Genomic DNA, 19,314 nt, shown 5'->3' on the forward strand with positions numbered 1-19,314 from the left:
ATAGATCGTTAGAAATGTGGACGACATTGAAAAAAGAAAAAGAAAAAAACCACCTCTAAAAATGTGTATGATTTTTCTTCCCATGTAGTTTGAGTGGTCCCCCATATAGTCGTATCAAGTTAGACATGTAATTATTAATATCTTAGTTTGTAAGTATTAATTAATTATCTTTCAAGTATTTATACCTATAAATTTAATTAAATTTGGAAGAGCACATTGTTTTGAATAAATTTAATTAAACTAGTTAATTAAGTTAGTTTATGGAAATTAAACACGATTGGGGAAGATAAATACTTATAAGTATAGGTATAAATACTTGTGTGACGATGAGCCTGAAAATATGTCATCCTAAATCTCATTTAAAATATAAAATTGCGTAGAATACGTTCGTGGTTTTAAATTCACAAAATTCCTCATAGATCGTGAGAAATGTGGACGACATTGAAAAAAAGAAAAAAAACACACTTTTAAAAATATGTATGGAGAGTTTAAAAAATGGAAGATGATGGAAGATGGGAGTGGAAGGATTCATATAATTATTCATAAAAAAAAATTCTCCAAATGCTCCTTCAATATTTCCGTCCATTCCACTCCTGCATTCTCAAAAGTCAAAATTCTCCGAATGCTGAATGGTGGTTTCCAGTGACTTTCAAATGGAGAGAACAAAAATTCATATCGGTGCTCCATATATAAATATTTACAAGTACCAAGCCACTTGTTCTAATCTATTGTACAAAAACGATTGGGAAGCCACCCACCTAAAAGGTATCAATTCTCAATTATCCATGAAAAAGCGCAAGTGATCGATCTACATTTGGTTAAAGTGCAGAGATTATGGGGATCAAGAAGAAAACCTTCATGGCCGCAGCCTTTTATCTTCTCTGCTTCCTCTCCTTGCTTGTCGAGGGATTCGACCGAAGCGACTTCCCTGATTCCTTCCTCTTTGGCACTGCCACCTCTTCTTATCAGGTTCTCTCTCCCTCTCTCCTCTCTTTCTTTTTGAAAAGATTGCAAGAATCATAAGCACCATATAAGATCATATAGGTAGAGCCACATAACATCCCTGCGTTTCGCCCTAACAGAGCAATTGCATCACTTAAAAGAAAAAAATACAGAGCAATTACCAATTGCATTTCAAATTTCCAATATTTGCTACTAAGACCAAAAATGGAGTTAGGCAATTATATGATTATCCACATTTGGTATTAAGAAGAAGAGCATCTAATTAAATAAAAGAAAATATATATTTAGCATACGGCTTGATATTGACATATAATATAATATTTAGCATGTCTTTATTGCTTGATATTGACATGTACAAAAAATGTTTAGCATGCTTTATGGCTTGATATTGACATATACAAAAATATTTAGCGTCATCTTGTAAGCATTTCTATCAAGGGGCACGGGTATAGAAACATATCCAATATTAATTTAAATTATATAAAAAAAATATGACATAAAACATTCACGGATGTTACCTGATAAGTTCCAATATTGTTCGGAGGAGCATTTCCGAAATTTTTATTTATACCCTTTTAAAAAAATAAATAAATCAAAAAAATAAATAAATCAAAACACTTTCAAAATAGAAGAATTCAACATTTAAGTGAATTGCTAAGCCAATCAGTAGTCCATTTATGGGAGGTCCCAGATTAGCTTAGAGTTCTCTTAAAACCGTAATATATTTAACATTACAGTGTATTTTTTGGGCTTTTGGGAGCCGCTAATTCAATCTGCGCCATCCCCATAAATGAGCTGCAGATTAACTTAGCGATCCAGATAAACGTGGAATTCTTCCATTTTGGAGGTGTTTTGTTTTGTTTTTTTATTTATTTTTTAATGCTATTAGGGAGCATGTGCTTACATTTCCCAAGATTTGTCTCTAGCTAAAAGTAGTTATTTAGTCCAAGTTTATTCTTAAATATTGTTGTGGACTATAGTACTGAAGTGGTATAATAAAAGACTTAAACATAGGTGAATATAATATTTCTGTTTAGATTCTGACCATCTGATCATAATCTGCACGAATATTAAAGAGGTCTCGTGCATTTCATCTGGACATAATTGATCCGAATCTTGATCAGATGGTCCAGATTTCCGAATTTTTTATTAATAGAAAATAAATAAATAAAATATCGAAATAGGGGATAGCTTTTGATTTTTGTTGAAAAATAAGTAGACCGGGTCCGTTTATTCCGTCCAGCGGTCCAGCGGACGGGACTAATTATCCCATCCAGCTTAATTTAATTAACAATCAAATTAATCAAACTCAGCGGAGAGAAAAGAAAAAAAAATCCGAACGGTATAATCCGTGTCTGGGGTTTTAAAAAAAAAAATGGGACAGTATAGTTAAACCCGTCCGGACTCCGGGTTAAGAAAAAAAAATGCGGTTAAGGCATATCCAAATAATAATCTGCGACAACAAATACTTTTTAAGTACCATTTAATTTATACATTAATTTAATTAGCCTGGTGCCGATTTCAACCTATGTAACAGCTGCACTTCGTTTGGAGACATTCATTATATTGACTTTGTGGTTAGTCAATCCTTGATTTATAACCAGATGACCTTATTACCTTGATTAATGGATCATTTATAATATATTTTATTTTTACTTGTATGGTAACAAGTCAAGCATCAATAGTTTTATAATACACGGTTTATATATGCTTAATTAACAAATGCATTCAGATATATATATACCAGTGCAAATCTTTGTTTATGTACTATTTAAGTATGTACATTCAAAGGCTGTTAGTGTCGGCTGATTAATCGGTGACGGTGGCCAAACCGTCACGCATATCTTTAACGGAGGCATGTTTGCGGTGAAAAACGTTTAATCGGCTGTTTTTCCCGATTAATCGGCCGTTTTACTGATTAATCGACCGATTATTCCCGTTTATTGCAGTTTATTCTAATTTATTTCAGTAATTTTTTTCACATTGATTTTTTTTATGTGATAGTGTGTGATAATAAGTTTTATAAATCATGTATTGCGGTTTTGTTTATGCTTGGACATACATTCAATATTTTTTGTATATGTTTTTTCTTCTTACTTACTTTAAAATTTATTAATTCTTCTTCTATTTATTTATCATATATTTTTCTTACTAATTACTGATGTAATTTTTTCAATTAGTACGACATATTCATTTATGAAACTAAGTTATTATTATAAACTAAATTTAGTGATTTTATGTTGGAATGCTTCATTTCTTTCACATAATATGTTATTAGTATTTGAAAAAAGTTTTAACTCTTGAATTTATTTTTTCATTAAATAAATGTGTTACTGACACATGTAAAGTGCTTGTGCGTTAAAAAAAAAAGTGCAATGTCATGTTATAATAATGAAATTAAGTTAAATTAAGTTAAATTAAGTTTATTTGATAAGTTTAATGAGTTAAATAAATTATTTTTAATAAATTATGATATATATAAATAAATTTAATAAAAACGTTAAATTGTCCGCATAATTCTGATTAATTGGCCACATACCAATTAATCGCTTGACGGTACTCTGTCCGTCTGACAACCGCATACCGTTATTTAAACCACTGGTGTGTGTATATATATATCTATGCTACCCTGACACTCCTAGAAGGTCACCGTACCCGTGTCCGACACGTATCCGACACCGACACTCCTCTGACACGGCCACGATACGTGTCAGGTACGCCAGCTGGCGTGTCAGATGAGCTGGCGCGTCCCTACCCTCTTGATACAGTCTCCGACACCTCGTTGAATGCGCTGATACGGTTGGACACGGTCGGGACACTTCTAATTTTTTTTTTATCTCCGCAGATTGCTCATGGAGTCCTGTCCTAAGCTTTCACAGCATATATAATTATTTTTTTCTCCTGGACCTGGTCCAATACACCCCGCCAACAAAGTAATAATTAGACTATTTTTTGCTCTGGGCGTGATTCGAACCCAAGCTTTCCTGTTAAGAGCCAAAATACTTTCTCACTGTAATAGACTATGTTATGTGTTACATTATAGTAGGTATGGTATTTAATTCATACTTGAGTAAGTCTTTGTACAAGTTTAGTTTAAATTTAATATTAATCTAAATATCATAATTAAAATAGAAAAATAATATATATAATAGCCGTGTCGTATCCTCTATTTTTGAGAATTGCCGTATCGCCGTACCCGTGTCGTGTCCGACACGATACCCGTACCCGTATCCATGCAACATAGATATATATATATATGAGGAGGGTTCAAATGCACCCAAATTTTTGTGCACCCAAATGTACTCTATCTTTCAAATCCTTTTTCTCCGTTTTCAAAGTCCGAATAGTCAATCCGAACCGTTAGATGCGATCTATATATTAAGATGTGCTTGGAGACCAAATTTTACATTTTTTTGGAATTTTTTTACTATTTATTAAACACTTTGAAAATCGCTGATCCAATGGTCCAGAAAATGTAAAATCAGCGATTTTCAAAGTGGCTTAATAAATAGTAAAAAAATTCCAAAAAATGTAAAATTTGGTCTCCAACCACATCTTAATATATAGATCGCATCTAACGGTTCGGATTGACTATTCGGACTTTGAAAATGGAGAAAAAGAATTTGAAAGATAGGATGCATTTGAGTGCACAAAAATTTGGATGCATTTGAACCCTCCTCTATATATATATATATATATATATATATTGACTTGATCTAATGCTGCACCAGTATGCTTCTGATAACGAGGAATGGCGTGCTCCTTTTTTTAAAAAGAAAAATTCATTTTGGCATCTTTCATTTCAAGTGCACTACTATACTATAATTATAGTATAGTTAGCTGTTGAGGATTAGTTGAACGTGTGTTTTCATTGATCCTTTTTATCCGGGTATTTTCGCTGGGGACGGGATCCCTTAATCCGTCTTTTTTTTTTTTTTACCTCAGAGCCCGGACGGGTTTAACCATATCGTTCCATATATATATATATTTTTTACTCCGAACAGGTCAGATTATACCGTCCAGTTTTTTCTTTCCTCTCCTCTGAGTTTGATTAATTTGATTATTAATTAAATTAAGTCGGACGGGATAATTAGTCCCGTCCGCTGGACGAGATAAACGAACTCGTTCTACCTATTTCTCGACAAAAATAAAAAACTATCCCCTATTTCGATATTTAAAAAATTCGGTCCAGATTTTGGTTGGTAGGTACCAAATTGTTCTCCTACATGAATAGGATAGTTTACATAATTATGTCAATTAATTCTGATAGCGAAACCTAACCACTGCCAAATACCTTCTGGCCCAGTACACGTAATATTTTGGAACCGTTAGTATTAAATATTATTAATTAATCTGTCTCAACTGTTGACATATCTAATAAATGTACTATTTAATTAAAAACTACAAATATTTCAAATAATTTTGCAAGACAATATTTTGTATATTTTAGTACAAATATACATGTGTAGTCAGCCTTTGCTTTTTTCATTCGCAGATTGAAGGTGCTTATTTGCAAGGAAACAAAGAACTAAGCAATTGGGATGTTTTGTCCCATATACCGGGTTTGTTTTTATCAATTCCAAAGAATAATTAAGTCATCAGTTGCATAAACAATGGATTAAGCAACTGTTGAATTAACAGATCAGGGTTGTAAAGAATAATTAAGCCAGTACTTGTGGAAATATCAATTCCCATGATATCTCATATATATATATATATAGGGTGATTGTTTCTATTCATCAATGAATAGCAGCAGAATAGTTCAGAGTTTTGGATCTTGCAATTTGGATCATACATTTCAACATCAGTTCCCAAAAATGGGGCCAGGATTGAAAAAAACCATTATAAGACATCAGTTGTTTCTTTTCAAGATGTGAAAAACAAGCATATAAGACCCCTCTTGTATCTACTGAAACCATAAGGTTTTTCGGTTTTGTAATAACAAGTGATTTGTAATATAAGCAACTTTTTATTTCTTTTGAATTAGGAAAAATTGACGATAGTAGCAATGGAGATATTGCGGATGACCACTACCATCTCTACATGGTGAGTTGAGAAAAAACTGAAAAGTAAAGGAACCAAAAATAATATTCTTCACAAATAATTCCAATAATTCTCAAATGTCTAACTCAGTCCTGAAATTTTGGTGCAGAATACATCTTTTTAATACACTTGTAGAATATAATGGGAAGAATATATTTTTTCGATAGTTGTTATATTTTTCATATCATTTACATAATTTCATCGATGTAATTGAAATAGAATTCGATGTTGATTTTTTATAGGATGATATCGAGTTGATGCATTCTCTTGGGGTCAATTCTTATCGATTCTCAATTTCTTGGTCCAGAATTCTTGCTGGTAAGCTAGTATTATTTTTGGCTGATTTATTTTAAATTTCTATATCTCTCTAGCAGGTAAAATAAATAGTACCAGATATTAGTTGAGAACTAAATTTTCATGGTAAATGGATAAACCTTTGATTGCCTTAAAGCATTTGACAATTGGTGCTTCAATAATTAAACTAAAAGGACACTTGAAAGATCAGGAAAAGATAAAAGAAGGGAAAAGAGTTAAACCGAGATATTCGTGAAGTGACTAAATTTGAATAACTATCAAAGTTCAGTGACTTAAGTTGAATAAATCAAGTTTGTTAACTTTTCTGAGGTGAAGTTCGTGATTCCAAGAAATTCACCCTAAAAAAGTTGAAAAACACAGATTAAATAAGGTAGCTAGGTCCACAGAGCAAAAAACCAGACACTATGCATAAAGTACAAATATGGAGGATGGCTTAATCCAGAGATTCAGTACAAATATTTTTTTTTTCTTTTTTATTTCTTTTTTTATTTTTGTTTAGTTTTATTTTATGTCGTGAACTGGATAAATTACAGAGCATGATGCATTAAGCCAATTTGTCTTTGCTTGCTTGCTTACATACTCGTAAAAATAGAGCTAATGAATAGAAACCACCAAAACAAGGCACATAAGTAATCCTTATTTCTACAAGAAAAAACACAAGTGATCACAAAAAAGAAAACAAATAAAATGTTACTCAATTTTTTTTGGTTTACAGGAAGGATTTTGGGTACTTTGCAGAAGTATGTTTCAGAGAATTTGGCGACCGAGTGAAATACTGGGAAACATTTAATGAGCCCAATGTCATGATTAAAAGGGGATATTTGGTTGGTACATATCCCCCTCTTCACTGTTCAGCACCATTTGGTGAGTGCCTCAGCGGAAATTCATCTGTGGAACCATATGTTGCTGCTCATAATGTCATACTATCACATGGAATTGCGGTTCAAATATATAAGAAAAAATATCAGGTATGTAGATGCATATTATGTAAAGTCGTGGATCTTGGTACTTTACCAGTCAGCAACTCTGATGCTTTGCATCATTGCATGAAGTTCAATGAAATTCAAGTATGCTTGATTGATTTACATAGTATTAAATCAATATCAGGTATATGTGTATTCTGATTCTGGTGCTTTACATAAAATTGATTAATGTATGTTAAATTCATAGGCAAAACAAGGTGGTAGAATTGGTATTGTAATGTCTGCAACCTGGTATGAACCGCTAAGGAACTTGACAAATGATTGGGTGGCCACTAAGCGACTTCTTGCATTTGATGTGCCATGGTAATTTGAGACAAATCATAATGATTAATTTTCATCAAAAATTTAAATTAATTAGAAAAATAATAATGTACGATATTAAACTAAAGTAAAATTCTTTTTTAATATAGTACCACAATGAACTAGGTTCACATATAGGGCACTCAAACTGCTGCATAGCTCTAATTTGAAAAACAAAAGGCTGCAGTATTGTGGTACTGCTGGTTAACTCTGTAATTACTGAAAAAGAGGAACTTATTCTATATAATTCTCTACAGCAAAGTTCATTTGATTTGTATTACTCACTACAAAGTTCGTATTGACTTACTATACTTGTTTGTTTAAGATGTTATATTTTCTATCGAACATTTTATTGGCAAATTAATTAGTGGTATATAAATGCATATATGTCCATGTCTGTATAGAATTTTTATCACAATTGATTTCAGAAACTTTTTACTATAGTATCAATTCAAATAGAAAATTAGATTTTGACATATGATGTTAATAAGATAGTTATACATTCAGTCATAACATTATCCTTTAAAACATGACCAACATAGAGAATATCATAATAAAATTTGAAAATTTCAAAGAACACCATATATTTGTCTGATTTTACTCTCTTACTGAGTACAGGTTTCTCGATCCAATCATTTTTGGAGATTACCCTTCAGAAATGCGGCAAATATTAGGCTCCAATCTGCCAATATTCTCATCTAAGGATAAGAAAAAACTAAGGTACAAGATGGACTTCATTGGTGTAAACCACTACACTACTCTATATGTGAGGGACTGCTTGTATTCTCCCTGCGAGGTAGCGGATTTTAATGGAAATGCCTTTACATACACTACAGGCGAGAGAAATGGCATCCCCATTGGAACCCCTGTAAGTGCAAAATGCAAATAATGGTTTCTCTGATTTCATCTGACAATTTTATGTTAATAGCTTCACCCAGAACCTCAGGCTCTTGATTGAAATGAAGAATTAGTTAAGGTGTGTCTGTTTGTGTCGGTGTTAATTTTTAGGTCAACAAAGTTTTAGGACCTTCTGTTGTTTTGCCAATTTGATTGAACAAGTTGAGTTGACAGTATATCAGGTCCAGTATAGTTGCATATCCTCTGAATTTGGTTGTTCTGAAATTTTGCGCATGCACACATTTTAATTAAATTTCTGTTCTGGGTATATGGGTAATTATAACACAAATATTGAGGTGTCTGGGTATATGGGTAATGAAGCCCGGCCATGCACATTTAATTTTCTTTCAAGGAAAATGGGGTGGATATTTGAAAAATTACTCTTTAGTGCCACTATCTGATCTGTTGGTCCTGCTGGAAAATTAATAAATTGAACCATACCCAGCCCATTGAGGTACTGGGTCTGTTCAGATCCAATTCATATTTGGTCGGGTTCTAGTAATCATATATAGGGGGGCCTCCTAATTCAAACTTCATATTTTTCATGTTTTTACAGACTGCAATGCCAACATTCTATGTTGTTCCTCATGGTCTAGAAATGATGGTCAATTACATCAAGGAAAGATACAACAACATGCCTATGTTTCTCACTGAAAATGGTACATCATATATATCATATTTATGACCTTTTTACTCCTTTTCAAGTCATCATGGGTCTTACAATTTTCCTAAACAAGGTTATGCACAAGGCGTAAGCAACTACACCACGGTGAAGGATTTCGTCAATGACTTGGACCGGGTGGATTATCTGAACAAGTATCTTGGAATGCTGCTTAAAACCATCCGGTAAAACATATCTCTGCACTTAATTAGTTACATTAAAGAGTTAGGGTATTGATTTTTGCTACAAATTAATTAAGTCTCTTTTCCTAATGTCAACAATCCTAATACATTTTAGTTTTTATATGTACTTTTTTATGTCATATATCTTTTTTATGTACTATGTTAGGGTTTATGGTTTGGAGTTTAGGGGTTCAGGTTTCAGGGTTTAAGGTTTAGGAGTAGTTTCTAAACAGCATGTTCCAAGTTCAAAAAATGGGGGTTCGTGATAGGTTTGGCGAGCGAGCGGTAAAAAAAACTTCTTTATGAAAATGAAACCCTCACAAATTGTTGCTGATTTTGGTTGAATTTCATTTCTAGCCTATCCGAACTTGTTTGGTAATAAAGACTTTGAATATTATTATTATTATGTTAGTTGCAACTTAATTAATTCTTGAAATTAATCAATGTGTGCCCTCTTAATATAGTGAACTTATTAGTTTACCTTTGTTTTTATAGGAATGGAGCAGATGTAAGAGGCTACTTCATATGGTCCATAATGGACAACTTTGAGTGGCTGTATGGCTATACTCTCAGATTTGGGCTTTACCATGTTGACTTCACCACACAAGTAAGGACACCTAAGCTATCTGCCATGTGGTACAAAGAGTTTCTTCAAGGGTCAGATTCACTGTTGAAAGCAGATTAAATTATAGTAAAACAATTGTATGTAATTTCAAAATTACAGTTCTTTTAGATTAAAAAAAAAAAGAGGCAAATGAATTTTAAAAATTAGCTACCTCTTTTGAATAAGCCAATAAGGATTTTTTTCCATATGAGGCAAACCCTACATTAAAAAAAGAATAATGAGATTTATAGTTGGATGCTATTTTGTAAATGGACTTGCTTGGTTTTTTTATTTTTTAGTTTTTATCATATATGTACAGTGTAATTATGAACATATGGGAAATAACATATGTACAGTGTAATTATTAACATATGGGTATATATGCCTCCTTATTTAGAATGCTTCTGTAATTAGAAATCTCAATGCTCAACACAAGTTAACAGTACAATTTTAGCACAACCCAGATTTTTCTGCATGAATATTTACTGTGTATTCTGATTTTTAAATTTCTTTTTAATGACAACATCCTTAATTTTTTTAGGTTTTATAATTTTATGTCTATTTTCTGAACACATATGTTCGACAATTTTGACTGAACTTGTATTTTATACAGTTGACAAATGTTGGAAAATATTTCCAAGTACAGAAATAAATAGACTAAATACAGGCACCAAACGAATACATTCAGACTGATTAATCCATCCGACTTTTACTTTTACGGACAATTCATCATTATTAATAGAATATATATAAGAGATAATAATATAGTTCGTACAAAATATAATAAAATTTACAACACTAAACATTAATTATACGAACTAACATTTGTGAATGATCAACCATCATTATTTATAATTATTCAAACAAAAATCTAGCTTTTTAAATTTCTATATTCATAAAAGATTCATATTCCAATTCGAACCAACAACATAGATTATTGTCTTTTGTTACTAAATTAAAGGCTAGTTCTCTCATATTTTAAATTATACACTAGTGGAAAATGTACAAGTAGTATCGCCTCATTAGTGAACGGGTTGATCACTTTCAACTAGCTTCATTTGCGAGAACTTGGGAGAGGAGATGGAGAGCGCATGGACTACTGTTAGCCGACGGAAAGGAAACCCTACCACCTCCCAGCAACCTGCGTCGATTAACCTCTCTACACCCCATATAACAACATGCCACTGTTCTCCCAAGTAGTCACTACCCCTCTCCTTCCTCAGCAGCTCTCCAAAACCACCCCCAATCAAGCTCCCATGGCCACTCCCTCTCCTCCCCATTCACCCCCGCCGGCCAACCCAACCTACTACTTCTTGCCGCACAGCCCCACTCAGCTCCAATTTCCCCCCTCTGCTCACTTCACCGAATGGCATGACCGTTGTTTTAGGTGCTGCCGCACGGGCCACACGGCTGCCTCTTGCTGAAATCCAATGTGTTGCGGCAAGTGCTGGGGCGAAGGTCACATGAGATCAAGATGCAACACAAAAACCCTCAATCTGGCAGTCATGCCATACTGGGCCGGCAAGCCCAGGCGCCTAGCTTCTCCTCCAAAGCAAGCATCGCCTTTTGATGAGTTGCTCAAGCCATGTCAGGGGGCTATTGAAGCCTTCCCCAACAACCGTCCCAAGAGGTTGTCATATCACATAACTAGGGACTCAACTACCAAATCAGAGCTCATGAAGCTCAGCTCTGCTGTGGTCTTTGACACCCATGGCAGGGAATATGGCTTCTCGTTGCAAGGTGTTATGGGCTTTGCCATGAGGACTGAGCTGATCCAACCTGCTGAGGTCTTCATTGGCAGGCTACAGAGGGATAAGTTCCTCATTGTTTTCCACATGGCATGGCGGCTGAAACTTTCATCAATGCTACAACGCCAGAGCTCTGGGATACGGATACAGATAGTCTCGGATACGGATACAGATCGGATATTAAATGTCACAGATAATATCGGACGGATACGGATATTTTTCATAATTAGCTTGTAAGTTACAAAACATTTATTATATTATTAAAATATTAGTCACTAATTATGTCATAGTGTCATATTGTTCATATATATATATTGGAATATGCTAGCATGCTATGCATAGCATAGAGCCCCTCCATGCAACGCCTTGGATTTCGACTTTTCAAAATTCTAACGGTCGATCCGAACCGTTCATCTTGTTCTCCATATTAATATGTATTTAGAGACCAAATTTTACATTTTTTGGAATTTTTTTACTATTTCTTTAGATTTATTGAAAATCGCTGTTTTTTATGGTCCAGATTTGCTGAAAACACATATTAATATGGAGAACAAGATGAACGGTTCGGATCGACCGTTAGGATTTTGAAAAGTCAAAATCCAATGCGTTGCATGGAGGGGCTCTATGCTATGCATAGCATGCTAGCATATTCCTATATATATATAGTGATGCTTCTATGGACATAAGGACCTATTTGTAAAATGAACATATTTTTATTTTCAAAGTTCAAACAGTCGATCCGAACCGTTCATCTTGTTCTCCATATTAATATGTGGTTGGAGACCAAATTTTACATTTTTCTGAATTTTTTTTACTATTTATTAAGATGGGTACAAAAAATATCAAATTCAGACCATTGAATTTTGTACCCATCTTAATAAATAGTAAAAAAAATCAGAAAAATGTAAACTTTGGTCTCCAAACACATATTAATATGGAGAACAAGATGAACGGTTCGGATCGACTGTTTGAACTTTGAAAATAAAAAGATATTCATTTTACAAATAGGTCCTTAGTGGCTAATATCAAAACGTTTGCACCAACCCTCCCGTGCAACCGAGTTAGTTTCCGATTTTTAAAGTCTAAATGATAAATCTAAACCGTTAGATGTGTTCTCCATATTAAAATGTGCTTGGAGACCAAATTTTACATTTTTTGGAATTTTTTTACTATTTATTAAGCCACTTTGAAAATCGCTGATCCAACGGTGGCTTCTGATTTTACTGTTCCAAACAGCCACCGTTGGATCAGCGATTTTCAAAGTGGCTTAATAAATAGTAAAAAAATTCCAAAAAATGTAAAATTTGGTCTCCAAGCACATTTTAATATGGAGAACACATCTAACGGTTTAGATTTATTATTTGAACTTTAAAAATTGGAAACTGACTCGGTTGCACGGGAGGGTTGGTGCAAACGTTTTGATATTAGCCACTCTCTCTCTCTCTCTCTCTATATATATATATATATATGCAATTTAATAAATTATTCATTTAGTATGCAATTTAAAAAATCAATTTAAAAACATATATCACATTTGTTGTGATTTAAAAGTGTAAACAGTCGGATACGGATAGTTAAAGGTCTTACCGTATCCGTTATAATTTTTCGGATACGGATACGGATACGGTCGGATAATTTTAGTGTTTTTCCGGATTCGAATCCGGATGAAATTGGATATTATCCGATCCGTTTACACCCCTAAGTTTCGCGGATTCAAATATATATTTGAATACGAATAATTGTCAGATATGGATACAAGTATGATTTTAATTTCGAAAGCAGATATGACTACTGATATGAATAGTTATCAGTATCAGTGTTTTAATTTTTAAATACATGTATGTTTCTAGTGCTTCAGGTAGCGTACACAACTAAGCAAGAAAATTATTAAATAAGATTAATTAGTTAATTATGTAGTCGTGGAATGGAAATTGCTGGTAAGTTGAAGATTGGCATGACAAGGATGGTTATCTTCTTATTATATTATAGCCTCTGATACGGTGCTGCGTTGGACATTGACACAAATGTTATCTACATGATAACGACGCAACGAAATCTCCTTTTAATTTAACAGTGAAGTGTTCGAACGGTTTCGTGCTGCAACTTTCCAAGTCCAGTCTTCATATTTGCAAAAAGAAAGTTTGAAAGGGTACTTTTTGTTCTTTTAAATAAAGGAGTGATAAATAGTGTTGGGTTTTAGGCCCAAATAAGCTCAGCCTAATAATTGCCTTGTTCTCCTCTATTTCTTTGCCGGGATTCATATCCTCTGCATTAACTCAAAAGAGAATATTTTGAGTTAATGTATCTCAACTATTTTATTGGCTTTAAGATCTATGTGGACTAGATCTGCACTAACATTAAAGATCTGTGTAGACTAGATCCTCACTAATCTTTTGAGTTAATGCATATCAATCATTTGATTGGCTTTAAGATCCGTGCGGACTAGATCCGCACTAATGTTAAAGAGATCCTGTGTTAAAATCAGATAGCCAGATTGTCTTCATTTAAAATCAAACAGCTGAGATGCATTAACTCAAAAGATTCCCTTTTGAGTTAATGTAGAGGATACGTGTTCCTGCTAACCTACGTTTAATGTGGCTGATGCTTGGCGGCTCTTTGTGCTAAATAGAGAGAGAGAGAGAGAGAGGAAGAGATAGTGAGATAGAGTGATTGTTTGTATTAATATTTGGAATACTCTTGTTATCTCTTGTTTGATAGTGAAATTTGTCGGTCGTTTGTCTTTCGGTAGAGTAGGCTCGACCGAGTCACATAATCTCTATGTTTGCTCTCTTGTATACTTTTTGGAGTCGATCTATCTCCCGGTAACATATTTCATCCACTTTGATATATTTGCTTGTATGCAAGATTGCATTTGTTTCTAACTTCTCGGTTCTTATTGGTATACAATTTTTTGGGTCTATTGCGGGTTTTTTGTAGTTGATACGGAGTGTACCGGTATTCCGCATTTCTAGATTTAACCCCAACAAATTGTATTTCTTGTCTGCAACTTTTATATATACTTTAGATTGGTTTATGTTTTTTAAGAAAATATTTATACCATATCTTATTAAAATAAAGGGTTTTTTTTTATGAAAATATCTTTTTAGTTTATCTCGAGAGATTTTTTATTTCAATTTTGGGTTGATACGGGCCGACATTTTAGATTCTTATTTACATTCCGATATCTTTTTCTCTTTTGGTAAACAATAGCTCGGCCCTCTGAAAATTGTTTCAAATTACATTAGCAAATTTATTTAGAGTAAATATTCTTGACACAAAATTGACTAATTTTATCCTTTTGGGGAAAAAAAGAGGTTGCACGCTAAAGATGAACAAATCTCCACCTCATTCTCAATTTGATCTGTCTTCTTAATTCCTCTTATGAGACAGTTGAATTAATTTGTGGCGTGCATATATTCAAAATGGAACGTTTGTTTCTTTGAAATTTGCCAAGACGTCAAAGTATTAGATATTCCAAGAGAATAAATTATATATATGATAAAACGTCTTAGGAAATACGTTGTGTTTAATTCAAAATACATTTATTTTTTATATTTAATTATCTTCAAAGTAACAATGATCACTATTTTATTTTTATTCTAATTTTCATTTATTTTTGTTGATGTGCTCTATTTTTATTAAGATATAATTTATTATTTTTACAAAGTATCAAACGAAATAGAAGCTTTATCCACCTTAAAAATATTCAATTTTTTTTTTATAAAATCAGTATTATTGTTTTATTTAAATGTTAAATTTTGATATATATTTATAAATACATTCTTAAATCTTATTATACTATATTATATTTGTATGAATTTTTACAAATAATATGTAAAAAGATTTGATTATTTTATAATAATTCTCATATCTCATATACATAGTGTTACATCTGTAAATAAAAAAAAAAAAAAATAAATAAATAAAAAAAATCGTAAAACGTTATAACGTTTTTCGCTGTAAAACTTGAGAAAAATAGCAATTTTACGAAGGCTAGATTCAATTAAAACGTCATAACGTTTTCAGAAAACGTTATAACGTTTTATACACTAAATTCTGCATTTTATACACTATTTTATGTGTTTCTCACCAGCTGAATCGTTATAACGATTTACCAAAACGTTATAACGTTTTATCCGACAATGTGAGGGTCTATTAGCAAAATTTTGTGTCTCTTCCTCTCTCACTTCGTCCCTTCTCCTTGCCTCTTGGGTGTTCCGCCAAAGAAAGAAGAAAAGAGAGAGAGAGCTTCCCTTCCCTCCAAAACTCACCAAAACTCCCGTGAAATCGAAGGAAGGAGCGAGAAATTGGTTGCTTCTCTCATCTAGCCCTCCCATTTGGTAATCCCTTCTCTCATCTTCTCTCTCAAAATCCGAATTTCACCATTGTTAGGGTTTTTCGTTTTAAACCCGAGATTTGTGGTTGAATTACTTGTAGACTAGCTCCTTGAGCCTCATTGGTTGTTTATGTGTCGATTCTTTTCCCGATTTCACCTCGATTTTAGATTCCCATTTCTAGGGTTTTTGGTACCAAATCCAAAATTTGGAAATGTTGTTGATCGATTAGGCTAATCCGACCAAATAGACTTGTAATCGGTAAACCTCTCTCTCAACTTTGACATAGAGCAATTAATTCAATTTTCAACCAAATTAGGGTTTAATTAATCGGCAAATTGAATTGTTACGAGAACCAAAATAGTGAGAGGAATTGTTACCCAATTCAAATTGTGTATGGTCTAGAGGACCCAAACGTAAAAATGAGAATTGATAAGAGATGTTAAGTAATTAAGACCAATGAAGAAAGGGTTGACACTAAAATATATGAATTTCGTTAAGGAAAGTATAAAGAGATTAATACAACTCAAGCAAGCACTCGAACAAAGGTTAAACCAAGGGTACATGTAATATAGGTGTAGGCTCGGTCGAGCAAGACTTTGCAGGACATTTCGAGACGCCTGATCCATAACTAAGCGGTACGCTCGTCGTAATCAGGTGCGGGATTCTTGGACTTGTTTGATACTTTATTTTCAGGAATTAAACTGTTTATTCGTTTGTCATGTTGAATGCTTAATTGTTGCATACTTTGAAATTCATGTTGCATATTGATTCTCGCATAAATGAGAATGATTGAATTGTTCGGTTAAGGTAAATTGGCATGTTGGTATGGTTATTATTTGATTAGTTCTATTAATTGTTCTATACGTGAATGGATCTGTCAGGCCGACCTGTTTAGGTGGCTGGATCAGGTGACGGTGACCTATCCGTTGATCTGTTTCTGAATTTGCCAGGCCGACCTGTTTAGGTGGCTGGATCAGGTGACGGTGACCTATCCGTTGTTCTGTTTCTGAATTTTCCAGGCCGACCTGTTTAGGTGGCTGGATCAGGTGATGGTGACCTATCCGTTGATCTGTTTCTGAATTTGCCAGGGCGACCTGTTTAGGTGGCTGGATCAGGTGACGGTGACCTATCCGTTAATCTGTTTACTGAATTTTGCAAGGCTGATAGCCGACTTTGGTTCTATTTGAATGAAATTGCAAAGTTGAGCAGTATGGCTGACTTTGATTCCGCGTGATTGCATTTTTGTCAAGTTGACCTGTATAGGTGACTTGTAACCAGATCTTAAGAAATGGTTAAGCCAAACAGCTACAGATGGGTGTCAGATAAAGGGTCCAGCTTGGTTGGCCATCTGTAGGCGCCTGTAACCCTACAGATGTGGGTTTGATAACGATCCAGCTCGAAAGAACATCTATAGTTGCTACAAGCCCTAATGAATTAAGTTAAGCCAAATATATGTTAGGTTTTGAAATTCATCGTGGAAATTCCGTAAACTGTGATTCGATTTATTATTTGTTGTCGAGCATATGCATTCCTTTTTATTATGAATATGTATTTGTTTGAATTGCTATTGAATGGGTTTCATTTTTGAATATGGAGTTTGATTGCAAGTCCAATAATCTAACTGTGGCAAATACGCACTGAGAATTTATTCTCACCCCCTCCCTTTGGGTCATTTTCAGGTTTATTACACGGATACAGCAAATGAGGATATTGCTAATGCATATAAAAGATCCACTGCCTTGCGTATATATATGTCTTAATAAATATACACGGCAGGCTGTCAGACCCGGGATTTGGGGTGTGACACATAGGTAGTTAAATAAACTAGCAATTGAACTGGTTGAACTATCGGTTTGACTAATAAACCGTTAACATGAAGCTTTACGTATTAGACAGATAATTTGACGCTACAAATTGACATAACTGCGCATCAGACTCTATCAAAACGACTCCTTTGTTGTAATTGTAAAAAAAATTGAATTGTTACAGAATTATCCAGTGACCAATAGCCGTAGTTTGAGGCGGATTCATAATTTTTGTCAGGACAAAAAAATAATTAATTGGACTTAAACTCATTAACTAATTGTCAAAAAAATTATTAATATCCAAAAAACATTAAATTTCAGAAATTACCCAGATTTTCGTGTTTTTTTTAAATCTACCCAAACCGCAATTTCTTTTTGCAGTTTTAGATAGAATTATCGCAAACAAATTTGCAGTTTTGGAAAAATTTTGCGGTTTGAAAATAGAAATTGTAAAACCTCAAAATTTTTTTGCGGTTATTCATTTTTAATATTTTTTAATTAAATAAAAATATTTATAATTTATTTATCTTTTGTATTGAAATATTAGAATTTTTTATATATAAAATAGATGAAATACTATATAATTTGATTTATTAGAAAGACTACCACAAATAATCCGAATGAACATTTTTCATGTCATATTTTTTGCTTGTGTGGCGATGAGCCCGAAAGTATGTCATCATGAATCTCATTTGAAAGATAAAATTGCGTAGAATACGTTCGTAGTTTTAGATTCGCAAAACTCTTTATAGATCGTTAGAAATGTGGACGACATTGAAAAAAGAAAAAGAAAAAAACCACCTCTAAAAATGTGTATGATTTTTCTTCCCATGTAGTTTGAGTGGTCCTCCATATAGTCGTATCAAGTTAGACATGTTAGTATTAATATCTTAGTTTGTAAGTATTAATTAATTATCTTTCAAGTATTTATACCTATAAATTTAATTAAATTTGGAAGAGCACATTGTTTTGAATAAATTTAATTAAACTAGTTAATTAAGTTAGTTTATGGAAATTAAACACGATTGGGGAAGATAAATACTTATAAGTATAGGTATAAATACTTGTGTGACGATGAGCCTGAAAATATGTCATCCTAAATCTCATTTAAAAGATAAAATTGCGTAGAATACGTTCGTGGTTTTAAATTCACAAAATTCCTCATAGATCGTGAGAAATGTGGACGACATTGAAAAAAAGAAAAAAAAACACACCTTTAAAAATATGTATGGAGAGTTTAAAAAATGGAAGATGATGGGAGATGGGAGTGGAAGGATTCATATAATTATTCATAAAAAAAAATTCTCCAAATGCTCCTTCAATATTTCCGTCCATTCCACTCCTGCATTCTCAAAAGTCAAAATTCTCCGAATGCTGAATGGTGGTTTCCAGTGACTTACAAATGGAGAGAACAAAAATTCATATCGGTGCTCCATATATAAATATTTACAAGTACCAAGCCACTTGTTCTAATCT

At 33.1% G+C, this 19,314-nt stretch overlaps 1 protein-coding gene across 1 annotated transcript; it reads left to right on the forward strand.

Annotated features, from left to right (window-relative positions):
• Window positions 1-743: 743 nt before the first annotated feature.
• Window positions 744-10,302, forward strand: LOC144561412 (beta-glucosidase 18-like). The gene is made up of 10 exons (XM_078310375.1): window positions 744-969; window positions 5,459-5,525; window positions 5,951-6,009; window positions 6,249-6,356; window positions 7,026-7,289; window positions 7,492-7,607; window positions 8,223-8,472; window positions 9,058-9,160; window positions 9,239-9,347; window positions 9,840-10,302. The coding sequence occupies exons 1-10, from the start codon at window positions 835-837 to the stop codon at window positions 10,027-10,029; spliced, it is 1,401 nt and encodes a 466-aa protein (XP_078166501.1). The 5' UTR covers window positions 744-834; the 3' UTR covers window positions 10,030-10,302.
• The last annotated feature ends 9,012 nt before the right edge of the window (window positions 10,303-19,314 follow it).

This window comes from Carex rostrata, chromosome 11 (assembly GCF_964058835.1).
Source record: "Carex rostrata chromosome 11, lpCarRost1.2, whole genome shotgun sequence".
Classification (NCBI taxonomy): domain Eukaryota; kingdom Viridiplantae; phylum Streptophyta; class Magnoliopsida; order Poales; family Cyperaceae; genus Carex; species Carex rostrata.

What these genes read in the sequence shown, in the direction of transcription:
- LOC144561412 (XM_078310375.1), top strand. Translation starts at nt 835, where the DNA reads ATGGGGATCAAGAAGAAAACCTTCATGGCCGCAGCCTTTTATCTTCTC. An exon ending in CTTGCATTTGATGTGCCATG is followed by an intron (nt 7,608 to 8,222) that starts GTAATTTGAGAC and finishes TACTGAGTACAG; the next exon opens with GTTTCTCGATCCAATCATTT. An exon ending in TATGTTTCTCACTGAAAATG is followed by an intron (nt 9,161 to 9,238) that starts GTACATCATATA and finishes TTCCTAAACAAG; the next exon opens with GTTATGCACAAGGCGTAAGC.